The sequence below is a fragment of the Amblyraja radiata genome, chromosome 14 (assembly GCF_010909765.2).
Source record: "Amblyraja radiata isolate CabotCenter1 chromosome 14, sAmbRad1.1.pri, whole genome shotgun sequence".
NCBI classification, from domain to species: domain Eukaryota; kingdom Metazoa; phylum Chordata; class Chondrichthyes; order Rajiformes; family Rajidae; genus Amblyraja; species Amblyraja radiata.
This window is the reverse complement of record NC_045969.1, coordinates 48,591,557-48,613,497: the sequence shown is the minus strand read 5'-3', so window position 1 is coordinate 48,613,497 and position 21,941 is coordinate 48,591,557. Positions and strand designations below refer to the sequence as shown.

The following is a 21,941-nucleotide window of genomic DNA, read 5'->3' as shown; positions in this document are numbered from 1 at the left end:
TTGGAAACAGCTCTTATTGTCAACAGTGTGGAGAGTGGTATGGATGAGTCTGAAGAAGGGGAGTGGAGTAACAAGGCGGCACGGTGGCGCAGCGGTGGATTTGCTGCCTTACAGCGCTTGCAGCACCGGAGACCCGGGTTCGATCCCGACTACAGGTGCTGTCTGTACGTTCTCCCCATGACCGCGTGGGTTTTCTCCGAGATCTTCAATTTCCTCCTACACTCCAAAGACGTACATGTTTTAGGTTAATTGGCTTAGTGTATGTGTAAATTGTCCTTGTGTGTGTTGGATAGTGTTAATGTGCGGGGATCGCTGGTCGATCAGACTCGGTGGCCTGAAGAGCCTGTTTCCACGCTGTATCTCTAAGCTTAAAACTAAACTAATAGGCAGCATGCTTTAGTGAGAACGTATCAAGCTGGAGCAAGCTACAAGGAAAAGGCAGACAGATAAAATTAACACATGGAGTTTGTGATGAGAGCAGAATTTTTTATCTTATCAATATAGTTTTTAAGGTCCCTTAGGAAATAATTAAATGTTGCTTTAAAGGATTATACATTACATAACTATGTACAGCTGTAATAACCAACGCCAGACACCAGTCAAGTGATCAGATTTTGTGCACTGGGGAGATGCTGTGATATATCACTATTTGAGTCCTTTGTGATGTTTCTGCACCATTTCAACAGAGAAAAACTACAGCAAGATACACCATTTTGCTTTTTGTGTTCAGTAGGGAAAGTATTTTGTGGACTAGGCAGGGCTGGTACGTATGAATGTCTCTGGTTTTTAGTAAAATTATCAACTTTTTTCAGCTACACCCCCCATTACAAGAAATGGTTACATGGGCACAGCCTAATGAAATCAACAGGAGGATTTTCCTTTCAAAACTGATTCTATGCTGCACAGTCTTACACCGCTGTAAGTAACCTTTAATTATAAATTTGTTTCGAGTTTATCATTGCTTATGCTATTGTTTTGGATTTGCCACTGGGTCTTTGCATTTAAAAGTTGTTTTTTTTTAATTTTAAAACTGAAATCCTGTACAAAAGGACACAAAGTCCTGGAGTAACTCACCAGGCCAGGCAGCATCTCTGGAGAACATGGTCAGGTGACATTTCTGGTCGAGACCCATAATGTCACCTGTCTATGTTTTCCACAGATGCTGCCTGATCTGCTGAATTTCTCCAGTACTGCTCAAAATGTTACATCATTCAGGTTTCCTCTTTTAACAATACCCCTATGAAGTGCTTGAGCCATTTTGACATGTGACCCATTTCCTCAGCATACCGAGGCAGTAGGGCCACAGTAACATGAGAAGCCAGTTATATTGCATTTACTAGAAACTTATCTAATAAATAACACTATTGTTTTCTCTATCAATAAATAGTGGTCATTTTGCCATGAGGCCTTTGTGTTGGCAGCTCCAACTCTCAGTGCATCCTTCAACATGTATTTCTGCACCCTGGAATGTGCCTGATCTAATCCCTTCATAGATGTCAGCAGATCTACATCGGTGAGACCAAGCGGAGGCTTGGCGATCGTTTCGCCAAACACCTCCGCTCGGTCCGCATTAACCAACCTGACCTCCCGGTGGCTCAGCACTTCAACTTCCCCTCCCATTCCGTATCCGACCTCTCTATCCTGGGTATCCTCCATGGCCAGAGCGAGCACCACCGGAAATTGGAGGAACAGCACCTCATAGGGCAGCACTTGGGGAGTCTGCATCCTGGTGGCATGCACATTGAATTCTCCCAATTTTGTTAGCCCCTGCTGTCTCCTCCCCTTCCTATCTCTCCCTCAGCCCTCGGGCTCCTCCTCCTCCTTTTTCCTTTCTTCTCCCCGCACCCCCAGCCCCCATCAGTCTGAAGAAGGGTTTTGGCCCGAAACGTTGCCTATTTCCTTCACTTCATAGATGCTGCTGCACCCGCTGAGTTTCTCCAACATGTTTGTGTACCCTCATTCCTTCTTCAGACGGGGTCTCGACCTGAAACGCCACCCATTCCTTCTCTCCGGAGATGCTGCCTGTCCCGCTGAGTTACTCCAGCTTTTTGTGTCTTTCTATGATTTTTGTACACTGGTTGAGCAGGTGATAAAGCAGTGTGTAAATTTGGCATGAACTCCTTCCTTCTGTAATACCCACCAACATACCTCCCTTTGATTCCTTTGCCTTATCACCACAGTGGGGGCAATTTTCTGTAGGAAGCGAACCTACCAGCAAGTCTTTGGAATGTGGGAGGAAAGCGGAACTGGCAGAAACCATCACTATCAAAGGGAGAAAATGCAAAACACACAGCACCCATGATCAGAATTGAAACCAGGTCCCTTTGGCTGTGAGGCAACACTTGTAAACATTACATTGAAGCTCTGATGTTGCAACACGATTCCCATTTCATAGAAGGGACTTTGGTTTTTGGTTTGTTTAGCACTAGCTCAAAACAGCTCAGCTATGGGCTTGAAGAGGAGGTGCTGGCAGTCTCTGGGTTCTCCTGGCAGCCAATCTTTGCCCCTGTATGTGCATGGGCAGGAAGAGGTTCTGGCGTCTCAGGCTTGCCCCAGCCACTCAGACAGCCTTAACAGAGGTGCTGGCTGTTTAGGGTTTCTTCCCAGAAACTCAGTCTTGACCACGCATCAATACTAGTGGTCCCAGGTTTGCCCCCCAGTGACTCACCCTTGTCTCTAGCTAGAATGCTTGGGTTTTATAAGAAAAGTAGGCTGACAAGATTCAAGTGCCAACCAATATCATCTCATTGGTCCCATTGGTTACTAATGATGCTGAGGACTTGGCCTCTCCTGGCCTGTCAGCCAGTTAAAAGGAACAGAACAACATGCAAAGGAGAGGGTGCCGTCACACAATCTTGACGAGAAATAATCACACTCTGAATTGGATGTGAAAGCTCCAGTGTGAATGCACTATTTTTTTCCCAGGAAGTGAACTGTCTCCATCACATCCTGGGATGGGGATACTGGCATGGGAATGAAACTTGTTGGGTTTCAATCCCTCCAAATTTAGTTAAGGTAAATTTATGTTCATTCTGTTTTCACATTAGCAGCGCAACAGATCTAAAGTTGTTAGCAAGAATCATTAGGCCAGGAATGAAACTTGACATGTATTTAAATCATGCAATTTAATTGTAACCTGGAAGAGAAATAGAATGGGATATAGAATTGATCCTTGGGGAAAATCATGGATTATTGGTAGCAAAGAAAAGCAATCATCCCAAGTGTTTTATTTTCCCCCAAATAAAAACGGTACCAAAGCCAGAGCAAAAAGATGGGAAAACAGAAAGGGTTACAGAGCACAACTCTGCTGTAGGCTGTAGTTGGGTGGGACAATGATATGGAGGGAGTTTACTACAGCCAGTTAAAGTTGCAAATATATAATCTGTGATTGTGATCATGGTCTTTTCGATATCTTGACAGGGCCAGAAACCAAGAACATAACATAGAACAAAGTAAGAGGATTAAGGCAAAATTCCAGGTATGTAAAAACAAGGTTTAACACAAAAGGACACAACGTGCACGAGGAAAGTAGATGGGTGACATTTCGGATCAGGACTGAAGGGTGCCAACCCGAAACGGCATCTCTCCATGTTCTCCAGAGATGCTGCCTGACCCGCTGAGTTATTCCAGCACTTGAGTCCTTTTATGCAAAATCCCCGTTGATTTCCCTCTATTTTGCACTTGCTGGAGCGATGGTAATGAAATGATTTGGAAACTTCCGAGCGGCTGGGGAGGTGCAGGCGTTGCAAGTGGCGGAATGCGCGCGATGGAGCGGCAACGGGTGGGTAGCCGGGGACGCGCAGGGACGGGGACGCGCATGGAGCGGGAGCGCGCAGGGACGGGGACGCGCATGGACGAGGACGCGCAGGAGCGGGAGGTTTCCCCGGAGCTGCGTGAAGTGCAACAAGGCAGCGAGACGCGGAAGTGAGCGGGACCTGTTGCCCGATGCTGCGAGCCTGTTGCGAGTGAGTGAAGGTCGCGGAGGAGTGGGGTGGAGAGGGAGAGGGGGAGGAAGGGAGGAGAGGAACAGGAGAGAGGGGGAGGAAGAGAGGAGAGGGACGGGAGAGGGGGGAGAGGGACAGGAGAGAGGAGGAACAGGGGAGAGGAGAGGAACAGGAGAGAGGGGGAGGAAGGGAGGAGAGGAACAGGAGAGGGGGAGGAAGAGAGGAGAGGGACAGGAGAGAGGGGAACAGGGGAGAGGGGGGGGGGGGGGAGAGGAGAGGAACCAAAGATCCGCTATAGGAACTTTGAGAGGAACAGGAGAGAGAGGAAGGGAGGGGAGGAACAGGAACAGGAGAGGAGCCGCCAGCCGGCTACAGGTATCTTGTCGCTCCAGGGTGTATCGGGCTTGTGTGCAGCAGCGTTGTAACAGCGCTACAACAACATCCAACACAAAGCAAGTTCACCGAGTGGCAGCTGACAATTTATCGCAGCCATTTATAGTATTTCCCACTGTAGTTTGTGGTCGGCATTGTTATTTTTTGGGGGCGGCATGCAAGTACCGGATTTGTAATTGTTACCTGACTGAAGTTATCATCATTGTAAAGGTGCAGGCGGCTGTTTGGAGCTGAAGGTAAATCAGTTATACTATAATTTATAACTTATTTATTATAACTTATACTATAACTTATAGGAAAGCGGTACCATTGGATCGGAAGGATTACTGCACTTCGCTCCTTACAGTATAAAAGTTAAATACTCCAGTGATGCCTTGAGAGCAGCCGGATATTTGTGTATTTTGTAAGTACTGTACTCGTAAGATAATGAACGTGGAGACATTAAACACAGACTGCGAGTTAAGGGGCATGACAAATAGTTTGGTAAACTTTAAGACTTAATTATTACCATGTAGTGTGTCACACCTAATGTGAAAGGGCAATACAAAGAAAGGAACTGAAAGCCCATAGAGGAGAAGCCCACACCATCAAACGTCCCAGCTTTTTTGGCAAAGGGTTTTCAGACAATATGCAGGATCCTGCTTATTGAAAGCTTTCCATGGAAGTCCTGCAATCTCTGGACATGACATGGGAAGTCCATATCTGGAATACCACAAGATTTGTATTCCTTAAAGAAGAATAGTTGGGATTACTTGGTTGATTGCTGGGCTGAAGGGAGTTGTCTTATGGGGAAAGGTATTGAGCAGGTTGGGTCTTAACTTGTTGGGGGTTGGCATTATGTTAAGTGAAGTTTATGGATATTTTGAAAAACGTTCTCTGACCAAGAGGTCATGGGCAATTGATGGCTTACTTGCAGAAGGAGGGTCTCGACCCGAAAAGACACCCATTCCTTCTATCCAGAGATGCTGCCTATCCCGCTGAGTTACTCCAGCATTTTTGTGTCTATCTTTGCCATCTCTAATTTCCTTTGAGAAGTTGGTACCTTCTGGAACTCCTGCCATTGGTATGGAGCAGATTGGAGTTTCAGGACTTAGCCCAGGATAATGAAGAAATAGGGGTGGTTAACTGGGTCAGATTGGAGTGAAACTTGGAAGTGATCCTACTCCTATCATTTCTTCCCGTGCCTTCAAAATAATGGTGAGGATGTGCTGCTGTAGATCTGCAGTTTGAATACACTGAAGCCAGAGTGAGGATAGAGGGAGGGGTTGTGTAAGATTGTGGATGGGTAATTGATGAAATAGACGGCTTCATTCTCGTCTTATCCTTGAACATTGTTTGAGCTGCACTCATAATCAGTAACTGGCCAGTATTACATCACACTTCTGACTATCGCCTTCTAGATAGAAAAGAGAATTTGTAGATGAGCCTCATGGCTAGCTTGCTATTGTTATAGTATTTATACGGCTGGTCTATTTTAGTCTCAGTCAAGTGTGACCTTCCAGGATTGTGATGGTATAAGAACATGTGAAAGTAATGTCATTGAATGTCCTTGAGAGGCTCTCGGCTGGAAATGGAAGTAATGTTTGTTGATAGATGGGAGAAGCAAGTGGCTGTGGAAGTTGAAACCCGGAGCAAAAAATGGAAGAACTCAGTGAATCACACAGTACCTGTGCAAGCAAAGGGATAGAAGATGTTTTGGGTTGTGACACTGAATGAGGATGTGACCAGAAACATTGCTCGTTCTTTTACACTCTCTGCTTAACCCAACAGTTCTGCCATCAGTTTATTTGTTGACTATTATAACAGTATGGAACACGTACTGGGATATCCACCATCCTCGCTGTCATTTTGGTATCTTTTTCTGCATTTCTTCCTGCAACAGAACAGATGTTTTCTATGTCTCTTTCACTGGTGAAATTTGTCATTTACATTTTGAAATTAGCAAAATGCCTTATGCAAGGCCAAACAGATAATAACTGTCAAGTTCGGGACAACAATCGGGTCCCAGCCAGAATGTATCACGTTACATTCACAGTGGCTTTCTCTAATGAGCGACAAGGGGGTCCATTGTGATCCAGCAGTATACACTCCACCCTGTTTCTTGTCAACTGTGCACTGTGGAGTTTCGTCATGGGCTCAAAATTAAACTCACTTTAGACGTAAAATCTGTGGATTTCTTTGCTCAGCATGAGATTATGGGCAGCTTGGGCAGTTTACAACCCAGCGGTCTGAATATTGATTTCTCTAACTTCAAGTAACCTTTGCTTTCCCTGTCTCTCCATCACTCCCACACCCTAGTTCTCCGACTAGTTTCACTGTCCTCCAGATTAATTTTACTGATTGTATGCCTCGTTGTCAGCTTCCCCTCAGCCAACAATGAGCCATTCTACATTTCTTTGATCTTTGTCTGCTTTGTTCTGTAGTTTTCACACCTTGCCCATCTACATCTCTAGTCTCCCTCTCCCCTGGTTCCCAGTCTGAAGAAGGGTCTCGACCCAAAACATCATCCATTTCTTCTCTCCTGAGATGCAGCCTGTCCCCCTGAGTTACACCAGCATTTTGTGCCTATCTTCGGTGTAAACCAGCATCTGCAGTTCCTTCCTACACATAAGATTATGGATGCTTGAATATGTTCTGTGTGTGAAGCAAAGCAAGAATTTCATTGTCCTATCAGGGACACATGACAATAAACTCACTTGAACTTGAACTTGATGTTCTGGCAGAGATGACTGATGCCCAGAAGCAACAGCTTTCTTCCTTTGCATGAAGTACAACTCCACTCCTGGAGAGTTTTCCATTGTTGCCCATTTGATTTCAGTTGCACCAGGGCTTTTTGATGCCTGACTCAATCAAATGCTGACTTGATGTCAAGGACAATTGCTCTTTTATAAATCAGCTCCTTGATCCATGGGTGAGCAGGTAACTGGTGACTAAGTGTTCCGTGATAGCATTCTCAGCGTCTTCCATCACCTTGTTGATGATTGAGAGTTGACTGATTGGACAGTAATTACTTAAATGTAATCTTCCCTGCTTATTGTGGGCAAGAAATTAGTAGGCAGTTGTCCACACAGTTTCAATACACAACAGTAATGCACCTCTAGACGTAAAGGTTCAACAAGTGCGGCAGAATAAATGATTTAATCTTATCTTGGAATTACAAAGTACGTGTAGTTAAGAAATAGGCCATTTTATATATTTTTTAAAACCATTCATCACAGATACATGGAGTGCATTACCCAGCTGTATACTCTTTTATTCCTTGTGTGTAGTACTCTATTCCACATGACAGCCGTCATGTAGAGTACTTGTTTTATATCATTTCAATATGTGCAGCTTGCGTGCTTTGCTGAAGCCAAGGTTGTGAAAATCTTGACAGGCTTCACCTCTGTGCTGGTATTTGTATCCGGTCATCAAGACGTTTCTTTTTTGAACTTCAAAGAGTTCATCTGGCTTTCAATTAAACATCTGATAGCGTAAGGGTGGAAATACCTCATCGTAGTTTGCACGGAATTGCACAGATTTTAAGTCTCTTTCGGAAAATAAGAGATCAGAGCAGCTGAATGTGATATTGGTAATTTGGAGCATAAATTCTGTTCATTTTGCCCTTGGCAAGCTGCTATCTGATCCAGCAAACTATCTGGCAGCCTGGCTGTCGTTTAGGATCATTCTGCTATCTATATTTAGACCAGTAAAGGGAGGAAGGCAGAATCCTGAGTCGGCTGAAATAAAAGCAGGAAATGCTGGAATAGATCGCAGGTCAGGCAGCAACCGTGAAAAGGGAAGCGTTTCGTCTGAGTTCATGTTTTAGATCAAAGACACTTCGTTAGAACTGGGAAAGAGAGAAAACGGGTTTGTTTTAGGTTGCAGAGTGGTTGATGGAGATGGAAAGGATAAATGGAATATTGTGATATTGGCTGGGTTAGGTCATCTACAACAAATTTTTAAACAACTGTGTAATTCTGTGTACCTGAGATTGTCTTTATTATATTTAAGTTTGGGCACTTGGCTTTTCCCCCATGTTTTATCAGCTTTATTTCAGCATTTATTTTTGTCTTCCATACCGTGAGACTGGAGATACAGATAGCTCTGAGTCACATTTTAATTAATAAAGTCATAGTCATACAGCACAAAAACAGGGCCCAACTTATCCCAGCAAGATATTCCATCTAGTACCATTTTCCTGTGTTTGGCCCACATCCTTCGAAACAAAATTTTGTTTTTGTATCTGCCTCAATTAACTTCTCAGGCAACTCCTTCCATATGCCCACTTCCGTTGAGTAGAAAAAGTTGCCCCTCAGGTTTGTCTTAAATCTTGCCTCTCTCACATTAAACATTTGCCCTCTTGTTTTTGATTCCCCTACCCTGGATTAAAAAAAAACTGTGCATTCCCCTATCTATTACCCTCATGATTTTATAAGATCACCCCTCATCAGTCTGAAGAAGGGTTTCGGCCCCAAACGTTGCCTATTTCCTTCGCTCCATAGATGCTGCTGCACTCGCTGAGTTTCTCCAGCACTTTTGCCCACTCCTCAACATCTTGTGGTCCAAGGAATAAAGTCCTTGTTTGTCCAATCTCTCCCTATAGCTCATTCCCTCAAGTCCTGGCAACATCCTTGTAAATCTTCTCTGCACTCTTTCCAGCTCAATGACATCCTTCCTACAGCTAGGCGATCAAAACTGAACACAGTAATCCATGTGTTGCTTCACCAACGTCTTGCACAACTGTAATAATGCCCCCAGCGTCTATACTCAATACCTTGACTGATGAAGGCTAATGTGCTAAAAGCCTTCGTGACCACCTTATCTACCTGTGACGCCACTTTCAAAGAACAATGTATCTGTATTCCTAGATCCTTCTGCTCCACAACATTCCCCTGGGCCTTACCATTCACTGTGAAGAGCCTGCTCTGGTTTGACCTTCTGCTCTGGATAATGCAAAAAATTCTGTTCTTTTCAGGAAAAGGTATTTACTTGTTTTGGTGTACACTGTTGTCTAATCAATGACACTCGAGATATTGCATAACTCTGCTTTTCTGAAGTTAGTGGGAGATTTATTTGTAACTTTTCATAAACATAGACGTAACAAAGATACGTGGCGTGGGTACAATTTCACAGCTTTTTAAAAAATTACTTAAAAATACAAATTGCAGGAAGCATTATTCACAGTAAAGCTGTTAAAAGCCTGTTTATGCCAAACACCACTGTGTAACATTTGATTTATTAAGTCGACAGTTATAAATACATTTTGATATCATGTTGATGGGAGTTGGTGTTTGTGAATTCTACACATTTAACCTCCTTTGTCCAGCATTACTATCGTAAGTTACAATCTAAAATTACCTATTGGTATTTGACCCAAGTATGTCCCTAATGTTGTCACTTAAATAAACTGTGATTTGTCGAACAGCATGTCAGTGTGTAACCACACACATCCAACGTTAAGGTGCTTGGCAAATGTTACTGTGCAGCACAGAGTCGAGGTAGAGCCCAAATAGCCAAAAGCTCATTCTTCTCTTAACTGACCTAATGATTGAACAGTGATTAATGCTGAAATATGGCAGCTGTTAGAATCATCTTGAAACATTGGCAAATGGCATTAAAAATGGTTACCGCTAAATTAACTTTAGGTGTTTTAGATTACATGTATTATCAGTTGGCCCAGAAATTAGTTAATGTTATGTTATGTCACCATCCATTCAGCTTGGAAAAGGGAATGGGAGTCCAAGGACGTCCCAAATAAACATCTGGTGTCAGACCCCACCCTACCGGTCCCTGGCACCAATCTCCCAAGGAAGCAGTGGACGACGCTGAATAGATTCAGGACTGGACATGGCCCCTGCTTGGCCAGCTTTCACAAATGGGGCAGCAGTCCAACCCCATGGTGTGCTTGTGGAGAGCAGCAAACAATGCAACACATCATTGAAGCATGCCCTCAACAAAGACTCAAAGGAGGACTTGTCACCCTTCATACAGCAGATCAAGAGGCAACTGCTTGGCTAAAGGACTTTGCATTCGCTAAATAAATAAAATTATCTTGCTTTAATCCATTAAAACAGACCCTAAATCATCAATTTTATTTCTGCCCTATCCTTTCTATTGGACTGCGATGATGTCTGCTTATGTGGGATATATTGCACAGAAATAGGCGAACATTCATGTTTCATTTAAGCCTTCTTCCATCTTTTCTAAACCTTTCTGCCTCACCTTCTTATCCCCCTTTCCCTCTTATGCTTGGCCAGCTTTTCCATATTCGCATCAATACTACCTGCATCATCTAACCCCTGTAGTGAAGCATTCTACATTCTCACCACTCTGTGGTAAAGACGTGTATCCTGAAATCCCTATTGATTTCCTGTAATTATGTCTGTTAGTTATGTTGTTCCCCTGAAGGATAAATGTTCTGTCTGCATTAAGATGATAAAAAATCTCGCATCATTTAAAAAACTTTTGTTGGTCACCCTTCAGCAATCTTTTCTCATGCGAAAAGGGGCTCCAACTGTTCATTCTGCTTCAACCTCATAAATCTGTACTACGCTATTTATTGTTTTCATATCATGGCATCCAGAACTGTAAGCAATATTCTTGTTGTAGGTCTAGCATAACTTCCTTACTTTTCAGTTTCTTCCTCAAGCAATTGACCCCGAATGTCAGACAGGCGTTTTAATGGCCTTGCAAACTTGTGATTAGCACATTTGTACTCCGATATCCTGTTGCTCCTCTACCCTACGCAGACTTGCATCTTTCGAAGTGCATGTGATCTCCATTTTCCCTACCACAATCGTTGAATTTGTAAAGACGTGATGAAATTAATTTGCCAATTAGTTGCTATTTCTATATTTCTAAAGCTCCTCCTGTAATTTATTGCAACCGAGAACTAAGAGGAACCCGGCGTAGAGGGGGGGCAGACGGAGAAGGGAAGAGTACTTGTTGCAACTTTGTCGGCACCTTTGTGGTGATTCTTTTGTGTACTTTGTATGCAAAAAAAAAAGATTTTAACTTCACCTACGTGACCATAAAGTATCATCACCTTTCCATTCTTCAGACTAAAGAAGGATCTTGACCCGAAACATCACCTATTCCTTCGCTCCATAGATGCTGACTCTCCCGCTGAGCTTCTCCAGCATTTTTGATCACCTTTCCAATATTCATCTTTGCCCTTCATTTAGTGTCATCTGCAAATTTGAAAATTGTGTACATTATATTTGTTAGCTGTAAAATATTTGATTACTTCAAACCAGTGGGAAGTGATGGACTAGATTAATATGTGTCTGGTGATTTTCAAAGTATAGTATTATCTGGGGTCTGTGAAACTTTCAAAAATAGCCAAAAACGTCTTGCATTTTTCTACCAAAGTCAATTGAAGACGCCATAGAAACATAGAAAATAGGTGCAGGAGTAGGCCATTCGGCCCTTCGAGCCTGCACCACCATTCAATATGATCATGGCTGATCATCCAACTCAGTATCCTGTACCTGCATTCTCTCCATACCCCCTGATCCCTTTAGCCACAAGGGTCACATCTAACTCCCTCTTAAATATAGCCAATGAACTGGCCTCAACTACTTTCTGTGGCAGAGAATTCCACAGATTCACCACTCTCTGTGTAAAAAAAAAAATTCTCATCTCAGTCCAAAAAGACTTCCCCCTTATCCTTAAACTGTGACCCCTTGTTCTGGACTTCCCCAACATCGGGAACAATCTTCCTGCATCTAGCCTGTCCAACCCCTTAAGAATTTTGTAAGTTTCTATAAGATCCCCCCTCAATCTTCTAAATTCTAGCGAGTACAAGCCGAGTCTATCCAGTCTTTCTTCATATGAAAGTCCGGCCATCCCAGGAATAAGTCTGGTGAACCTTCTCTGTACTCCCTCTATGGCAAGAATGTCTTTCCTCAGATTAGGAGACCAAAACTGTACGCAATACTCCAGGTATGGTATTTTGCTCCTCATAAGATCGATTCGTTTTCCCTGTGCCTCCAGGTCAAACCATACAGGCAAATTCAGTATACTATTTGAGAAATTATTTTTGGCATCTTTTAGAACTGCTCAGTAGTTTTGTGAGACGTGTAATTGGGGATTTTCAATTAGATTAAGAAAAAGTCACCATTCGTATGTTAATCCACAACAAGGATGTAGTAATCTTCCTCTGTGGAGAACTGCAGCTGTGTCTTCTTTGTGCAAGCGTGGAAAGTTATTTTACACAATCAAGTTTCGGCTTGATCATCATCCATATTCATCATTCAAATAAATGAATGATTACTTGGGCACCTTTGCTGTGGTATTATTGTAACCTTATTTTTAATATTAGTCAGACCACTTGTGCCCTTCCATCCAGCCCTCCCCTGAACTTGTTTTACTTCAATTGCCAAGATGCTCTTCCAAGGCCCTTTCAGAACAAACTACTTTCAGTAAAGAGATCACGAACAAAAGCAGATAGTTTTACTTTATCTAAAGTCATTTCTTTCACAAATTTTAAAAGGCATTTGATCAGGTACATAATAGAAAAGGCGTAAAAGATATGGACCTAATGCAGGCAAATTTGATTAGCATGGAAAGGCATCACAGTCGGCATGGATGAAGTGGGCTGGAGGGACCTGTTTCAATGCTGCACCATTCCACAATATCTCTTCACATCTGCTCAATATGTTGAGATGTGATATGTGGGAAAGAATTGTATTATGATAGTCAATATGCTCCACCATATGAAGCTTTTCTGATGTTGAATTATCTATGTCCAGGAGATTCCAGCTATCTACTGCTTTTCTAAGTACAGTAAACCTTCATTATAACGGACCAATGGGGAAGGGGGATGGTGCTCGTTATTGCCAATTATCCGTTATAACCGAGACAGGTATTATCATTGTATGAGCTGCTGATGATGGTTAATACACAATAGCTGGAGTAACTCAGCGGGTCAGGCAGCATTGCTGGGAAACATGCGCATGTGACGTTGGGACCCTTCTACAGACTGATTCAGTTTGCTGACTCCAGTTACTCCAGCACTTTGTGTCGTTTCACCTTAAAACTAGGCGTTGATGCTGGTGGGCTGCACCAGCGAGCCCCTCATCACCCACTGCACGGTCCGGTGACACGGCTGTTGTTGCGGCTCACGTTGTAGCTCCGGGTACAGCGCTTTCTTCAGGCCGCTGCCAATGACAGGATGCGCTCGGTCACCGTGGGCCCCACTCCGCTCCCACCTGTTGCCGCTTCCAAGGTGGGAGTATGTCGGCGATTCCGGGGAAGAAGGAGGAGGGGGTGGGGGGAGAAAGAGTGGACGAAGGGATGGGAGCTGGAGGTGATGGCGGTGGAATGGGGAGTGGACAAAGCCACTGCCGACAGCAAGAAGCAGGAGCTGGTGGGAGGGGGGGGAGAGCCCCAAGGTGATGACACGTGTCCTGTCAATGGCGGCACCCCAAAGCAAGCTCTGTCCCCAGGGGTTATAACGTGAGCCACAACAACAGCTGTCATCAGACCGTGCGGTGGGTGAATTAGGGCTCGCTGGTGGGCCGTGCGAGTCGGGAGTGGGGTTGGAAGCCGGGACTCGAAATGGCCATGGAGACAGTACAAGCTGGGGGTGGCATTGGCAGGTCTGTCCGCTATATCCAAAATCCATTATAAAGGGATCCGTTAAAACAAGGGTTTACTCTAACCAGAAGCATCCTACTGTGCCAAAACCAGTGTAATAAACTCCCAGACACTTGTTTCCTGCCTGATCAACTAGGGAGGTAACTTGAGAATGTCAAAGAATGCCCTGACTCAAATTTAAGAGCTTGCTCGATCTCAGTAATGTGCATCAAGAAATGTTGCGCGTAGGACATATTCTGTAATGTCTTGAGACCTGAGAAAACATTTAGTAACTATTTTTAACACTGTTTGGGAAGGATGTAATCAGCTCGAGAAACAGGAGCACATCATTTTGTAGTCAAATATGGTACCAGCACAGAATTAAATGCGTTATGTGCAGATTAGTCAGAGGGGGGACTAGTCATTATGGATTTCTTAACTCTCTTTCTGTTTTTGTAAGTTTAGGTTTATAAGGAAAGAAGCATGAAGAAGAAATGCTCTAAGATGTCTGATGAGGAAGGCAGTCTTTGCTGTTGTGAATACATTAACCATCATGGAGAGAAAGCACACATACTGGCCAGTTGCTGTGACTGTGAGGATCTGGATGAGGCCTGTGACAGGTCAGATGATCTTTCTCTCATGTGTCCCTCTTTCATTGTTAGCTGGTGGATAATTCTTTGCCAAAGCAAAGCAGATTTATTCCATTCACTGAATATCGATTAGAGCTCTCGAAAACTGTGGATCATAACTACCTATTGTTTTTGATAATTGCTCTGCTTTGCCCATGAAACCAGAAATGAGTAGATTAAATATAACAATCTTTGCTTTGGGCAATTAACCTACAAAGTTTTACCATTTAAAAAAAAAAAAAAAAAAAAGAATGCAGGCACAAAATAACGCAGAGCAAATGACCAATTATATTGTAATCGACGTCCACTTGTGTGTCTGAACTACAGTATCTTGGACCTGACTCATAAACGAACATGTTTCTGGTAGATGATGCCTTGCCTGGCCTGGGGTCATTGCAAAAGACATTGAGTTAAAAATACTCTGGCACACAGGTTGGGGAAGGGAGGGCGGAATAACTGGAGGGTTTGATCCATTCATCAGTTATAGCAGAAAACGTTGGGCATTGAATGAGTTTGTTGTGATGGAAGGTGGGAGGAGAAAGAAGGAGCTTAAATGAAACAGAATACAAACCCATAGGAACTGATCCCATCTAGTGATTTCCTTGCTTTCTCCCCCTCCCCCATCCCAGCTCTCCCACAAGCCTACTGTCTCCGCCTCTTTCTTCCCTCCCCCGACATTAGTCTGAAGAAGGGTCTCGACCCGAAACGTCGCCTATTCTCTCAATAGATGCTGCCTCACCCGCTGAGTTTCTCCAGCATTTCTGTCGACCATCTAGTGAGGAGGTCACTGTGGTAATGATAGACCATAAGGATGGTGAGAATATGGATGATGCCAGCTTGTTGCAACAGGCTGTCCAGTGTGGGGACAGAGAGGGAGGGGGTTGGTAGGAGAAGTCTGGGAAAATATTATGTGGTAGTTAGGGAATTCTGTAATTAGGGATAAGATTGCACCCCCTTTATGAATGATTTGGAGACCCACATAGGCTGCTTCCCAGCAGATGTCTGTTGAAGGATGTTTCGTACCACCGGCTTGAAGGGAGGTGAGGGAGATAATGTGATGTTGCATTATTACAACAACAACATTTATGTTGATTTGTTTTTGAGGATTTCGCAAGCAGGAATCTTAAATTCTCTTCAAATTTCTAAAATGTTGATCGCATTGCAAAAAATAACAACATTCCCTGAGAAGCACAAGGGACTCCCTGGTCAGTACTTAAGGATACTCTACAATTGACAGCATATTTAGGCATTGCAGATATTTCTGTGCGTTGACAATATAATGACAATGAACAGTGGCAGGTCCATAACAGTCCATAACAGAATCCAGTTGATGCAATACATTACCTAAGCTTGGATAGGTGTATTCAGATTAGGATCGCTGCAATAGCAGTAGATAGAAATTTTTCCGTTTAATAATTGTAGCCAAAAAATATTCAAGTACTTTTTTGGAAAAACCACTGAGAATTATCTTTGTTTTTTGTATAATAATCCAAGGAGATATCGAGGCTATATCGAAATTCTACGTGATCATAATTGATTTTTTTTTTCATGCAATGATTCATGAAACCTGCAACATTTTGACTCCTCGTTAATTCTGTGTTTTGCCAGATAGTTCGGTCAGCACTGGAGGATGCGCTTCCATTGCATTTTGTGACAATCTCATTTTTTTTCACTGTTGTTTTAAGCAGCCTGCTTTCATTTAAAGGGGGGGGGGGGACATTTGAATAATTCATATATTTTTGCCTCGCCTCCAGGTGTTTGAAAGGTAAATCCATCAGTTCACAGAGTATCGAGCGAGTGTCAGCCACTATTTCCGATCGCCTGCGGATCCCGTGGTTGTTGGGCACTGGGGCCAAGAAGATCGATATCACAATTTTACCGCCCCTCGTTTTCCTTCCAATCTTCCTTCATATTGCAGCCCTTCATTTCTTCTTGGCCTTCACCATTTTGACATCCTTGCCGATATTGGTGATCTGGTACTATTATGTCACTCACCAGAAGAAAGGGCGCACACTATTTTTTCTAAGTCTAGGCCTATTTTCTCTGGGCTACATGTACTATCTATTTCTGACTGAAATAATGCCCAGAGGAACCATAAGCTCCGTGCAAGTGATTCTGCTCACAACTAGTTTGGTCCTAACACTAGTCAGTGTAGCACAAACGAAGAAGGACCCAGGCTACCTGAGAACGGACAATAGAAACACTCCAATCAAAGATGCCCAGAAAAATAGCATTTCATCATGTACTACGAATGGCAAATGTGAAATACAGCCTGTGGGCTGGGACGCATCCACAACATTAAATCATTCCACTCTTAATGGCAAAATACAAATGGATCAAAATGAATTCCAAAAGGACTGGTGTAAAGTTTGCAAGATTTTAAGACCACCACGCTCAGGACATTGTCGAATATGTGCAAACTGCGTACAAAGGCTGGACCACCACTGCATTTGGTAGGTGCAATACCGATTAAATTCAGAGTTTGCTATTAAGTTTGACGGGCTCCCTTAGATTGAAGAGGATGTGGGATGCCTGTGGGCAGATGAAGAATGCTCTCGGTGTGTGAGTGTCTTTAAAGGATGATGCATATGGTGGGGTGGGAAGAAGGAAAGGCCATTAAATAAGATACAAGTATCTCCAGATTTAATTTTACAAAAGATTTGTGTAATTTGCATAATTTCAGCAAGGATCCTTTTGTTGGTGATTCTTCATCTAAACAACCTGCTGCAGGATTAAACCATTCTCACTGATAATCGGGCAACACTTTTGGAAGATTATGTTGCTACATTCCGCTTCACTCTCACACACTTCATTTTAGTGTTATCTTTGACATGGCTGTTTGTATTCCACACTTATTGACCCCCATCAGCAATGAAATGTTGATTTAATGTGTAAGATGAAGCCTTGTAGAGTGGAAATTTGAGAACAATGCCATCTTTCCTGGTCTTGTACCATCTCATGAAATTCTACAGCCCTCTTAGAAGTATGGGAGTGTTGTGTAATCTCAAGAAATGTTTTATTTGGTTACTAATTTAGTGAAAGATTAAATGAATGCTACTATTGCAGTTCCTAAAGTTTGAGTTTCCTGCTATAATGTTTCACACTTTCAGTTTCTTGGTTTAATAACTTGGATATTAAACTTGCAAACTCATTTACAAATAGCAGCACTGTGTGCGTGCGTGTGTGTGAGCAGTTAATGGAGGTAGTCTGGTCAGGTATGCTTTGTTGGGACTTGTGTAATTTTTATTTCTTTCAGTTAATCCCAGTTTATTTGTAACATTTGTCATTTAGAGTTTGAGAGAAATCAGTTCAGCGTGGATTGCATCAAGTTTGATTCAAAACCATTTTTATTCATTTATTTATCTTGTTCTGTTTCCAGGATTAACAATTGTGTAGGTCAAGGCAATCACCGTGCATTTATTCTGACCCTATTTCTTTTCCTCCTCACCTCACTGTATGGAATTAGTCTGACACTGAGCACTATATGCAGGGGACAAAGCATTTTCATGGCTTTATTTTATTGTCCTGGAGTCTACAAAGAACACAGGTAAGAAAAGGGACCATCATGTCCACAGCCTTCTTTATTTAACAGAACTAATTTGAGTAGAGTCTCTTAATTTTATAAGCAAAATGGAATATGTAAACCAGATTTTTTTTTTTTTTTTTTTTTTGGCAAGATTGCAGTGGCGGCCAATGGGTTCATACAATGGTGGGACTTCAACCCGTTTGATTTCATTCTTATTCTTCAGAATAAGAAAAGAGTTGTTTCCCAATTTACAACCGTTAGCATTGGTTGAATTGTTTAGATCCCCTGGTCCAGCTTAATGGCGTTTTAAGATAATTATCTTATGTGTGGAGAAACACTTTCTGGCTTCAGTCCCAAACTTGCTCTTCATGCCTTTGAGCCAGTATCAATTTTCTGTGCTGTGTTGATGCATCTGAAAGTGTGGCTCCTTATGTGCAGAGAAGGAGAGTTTGTCACTGCTGTGTCACCTTCAGCTTGCTTGCTGAGAGCTTTGTTATCTGTCACAGAGTCCATATGCCTCCAATGTTAATCTGCAGTCCTCTGTAATCAGCCACAGTAAAGTTCATTCAACCTGCTCAGTCCTGTCAAGACCACTTAGTTACAACTTGACTGACTCCTTTCAGTTCAATCCTCCCTGGCTTGGTGACTTGGCAAATATTAATGACCTTTTTCATAGTATTGAGGGAAAATGCTATAGATAAATTATTTTAAATCCAAAAAAATCCTTGTGAAAATAGTTATGCCCCTGTCCCACTTAGCAAACCTGAACGGAAACCTCTGGAGACTTTGCGCCCCACCCAAGGTTTCCGTGGGGTTCCCGGAGGTTTTTGTCAGTCTCCCTGCCTGCTTCCACTACATGCAACCTCCGGCAACCACCTGCAACCTCCGGGAACCACACGGAAACCTTGGGTGGGGCGCAAAGTCTCCAGAGGTTTCCGTTCAGGTTTCCTAAGTGGGGCAGGGGCAATGACTGCACAGATCTTGCCATTTCAATTTGCTCGTGGTAAGGAAATGGGACTCGTGCAACTGCGATGGTCCATACAGAGAGTGAATTGACACGTTGAGCTGTGCTTTCAATTGGGGGGGAAATGTCATGTGCCATAGAGAGAGATGCTGCATCGCTCAGTGAGTAGCTGAACACCAGGAATTACGACGATCCACGGTTCACTGTTGAATTAACCATGCTCACCTGGAGTACTACACTTGGCCTCATAGTTCAAACTAAGTCGTATTTCTGTGGAACTATACCTCAAGAAAATGATGGAAACAGAAAATGTAGATAATTTCAAATGCAAATTAATTGGATTTCTTCCTAAAAATATATATTATTTTAGATAAATCTTTGACTTAAGAAGGATTATTTGACGTAAGGCTTTCTCTCCTCCTGCCTGGTCTGTAGTAAGTGTAATTGCTGTTAACAGTTAGTACCTCCAATATATTAATTTAATTATCCAATGTTTTTGAGCCAGTATTCCCTGTGTTCCTGGGCTAGGGAGGGAGAAGTTTTCCAATGTTCCTGATTGTAATTTGATCATCCCTCGCTGCAGAAAGTGGGTAATTGGAGCAGCAGATGATAGGTCTCAGTTACACCTCACATGGGCTGTTAATGTGAATAGCTAACATTTCTGGAAATTATGCAACAATGATTAACATGGTGGCTGTACAGTTGACAGTGAACTAGGGGAGTGAAAGGTGAAAGATGAGGGAGAAATGACAATATAGAAAGAAGCATATTCTAAATATGGACATGATGGCAAATACCTTCTGATAACATCTTCATTGCTTTATATTTAATATCAGCTAATTTGATCACCGCTTGCGTGTTGTTGGTTATATTAATGATTTTATTTTGTTCTTGGCAAAATAGATGTTGCCAATACTAAGAATAGGATTTTTTTTCTTCCATTTGATGCTTCATTCCCATGTCCCAGAAATGTCTGTCTTATCTCCTGGGTTGCTAAGTGGTAGCAAATGGATTTGTAACATAGACATATGCCGACAGATATCTCTATTCTCACAGTGTTGTTGCAGGCTGATGAGAGAATTTGAATTGGTCTAACCTGATTAGGGTTTGGTTGGAGAGGGATAAACTGCAGACCCACAAACCACTGATCTAATCTGCTGTGCTTGTTGGAAATAATTTTTTAAGCATAGTGAGGTAAAATGATATTGTTCTAATATTACATTTATTTTAAAATTGCCATATTTTCTAGGCTCAGTGAAGTACCTTCACTACTTATTTGTGGGAAATGTAGCCCTTGTCTGCTAAGTTAGCAACAGGTCGACCATTATTGGCACAGAACTTGACAAACAATTTGCCATTCCAACCCGACATATATATTGAAATCATTTCCATGCATTGTTTTACTTTCTTTTCGACCTGTGGAAGGTTTGTGCGTTGACATGAGAGTGTTTGAAACCTGGGTCGACCACAAGATCATTAACTGCTATTTTGTGTGGTAGAGTGGGTTGAAAATTGTAATTATATGTAATCAAGCATTGCCAGCCTGGGAAGCTGATAAAAACGGATGCAGCCTTCCTGAAATAACACCTCTAAATATAAATCCAAGATAGTTGAACGGAGGAGAGATCTGAAACTTTCCTTACATTAGCTTGTTGCACTGATAGCACATTCTCCATCACTAGTGAAAGGAAAAATACTCATTTTATTCTTCCAGCATTTTGCAATACTGGAGGATTTTAAGCATCCACGTGGGAGGAATTGTGAGATGGGGAGGAGGAAATAGTTGCAGCTTCTTGGCCAGTAGTGGATCAGAACAACTTGTTGGAAGCTCAGTCTGAAAAGAGACCTGAGAAATGAAGCACCATCAAACAATAATGTTACCTATTTCTGTTCTAAATGAGAAGAACATTTAAAAATGCTGTTTTAAAAAAAAATCTGGAACTGCTCAAAATGGAAGCATAAATGTTGTTCTTCCTTCTTCTGACTTGGGCAAGGAGCATCATTTTTATTCTGACAATTAAGCTTTCCTGTAAATGATATTAGCTTTTTTATTTTGGAAAGATTTAAAACATTGGCAGTTGTTTTTAATGGAGGATTTAATTTTGCATCAGGGTGTGGGTGATCCAAATGAAAATTTGGACGGCTGCTTGTGCCTTTATCCCAACGTCCCCCCTATTCCCTCTTTTTCCTTCCAGGGATGTTGTGCAATGAACCTCCTTCATAGCATTTCACATAAACCTTTGCAGTCAAATGATTTAATTCAGTTTATTAGGGGTTGGAATATTTTATACGATGGTGCATTTTCACCCAATAAAAATGCACCGGCAGATGATATCTTCACTTGTCAAAGTGTTTAAGAAGGAATTGCAGATGCTGGAAAATCGAAGGTAGACGAAAATGCTGTGTTTGTTAATATCACTCACTAGGAACAGTTTTATAAAAGTCAGAATAACTCCTCATGATTGTACTTGCATGTGTGAAAAGTGACATTGATCCCCTGCTCAAAGGAGGTATCTACCCCCAACCCAGAGTAATCCAGGTTTTCTGTTTTGTGTAGGAGACAGACTTGTATTTCTTGGTTCACGTGCAAAGGAGTAATTAAATGCCTCTAAAGACCATGTGGAAAGGAGTAAAGGGCCAGTCCCACTATCACGACCTAATTCATGACCTGTTTTACTCGTGGACATTTTTCATCAGGCTAGAAAAAACGTTGCGACCTACTTGATGCCACGAGTACCTACGACTAGCATCACGACCTGCTGCGACCTACCTACGACCTCCTGCGATCTTATAACACCTCATTACTGAGACTGTTAACTTCCCCGTCTGCAACATTGCCTGGCTCCAACCATGCCTCAACTCATTCTCTCCTGAAACACTCACCAATGCTTTTATTTTTTTTCTAACTTGGTTATTTTAATGCT

The 21,941-nt window shown here is 42.5% G+C and overlaps 1 protein-coding gene across 6 annotated transcripts in view; it reads left to right on the top strand.

The window, feature by feature from the left end:
- Positions 1–389: 389 nt before the first annotated feature.
- Positions 390–21,941, top strand: part of zdhhc23 (zinc finger DHHC-type palmitoyltransferase 23) — a 28,154-nt gene continuing 6,602 nt past the window's right edge. Inside the window, exons 1-5 of one of the 6 annotated variants that reach the window (XM_033033293.1) lie at positions 390–918; positions 3,421–3,478; positions 14,364–14,518; positions 16,282–16,980; positions 17,907–18,074. In XM_033033293.1, coding sequence (XP_032889184.1) covers positions 896–918; positions 3,421–3,478; positions 14,364–14,518; positions 16,282–16,980; positions 17,907–18,074 — 1,103 coding nt within the window. In that variant the 5' untranslated portion in view covers positions 390–895. Of the gene's footprint in view, positions 919–3,420; positions 3,479–3,864; positions 3,970–4,278; positions 4,574–4,633; positions 4,741–14,358; positions 14,519–16,281; positions 16,981–17,906; positions 18,075–21,941 lie in introns of those variants that run through there. The other 5 variants (XM_033033294.1, XM_033033295.1, XM_033033298.1 and 2 more) reach the window with 5 other exon arrangements.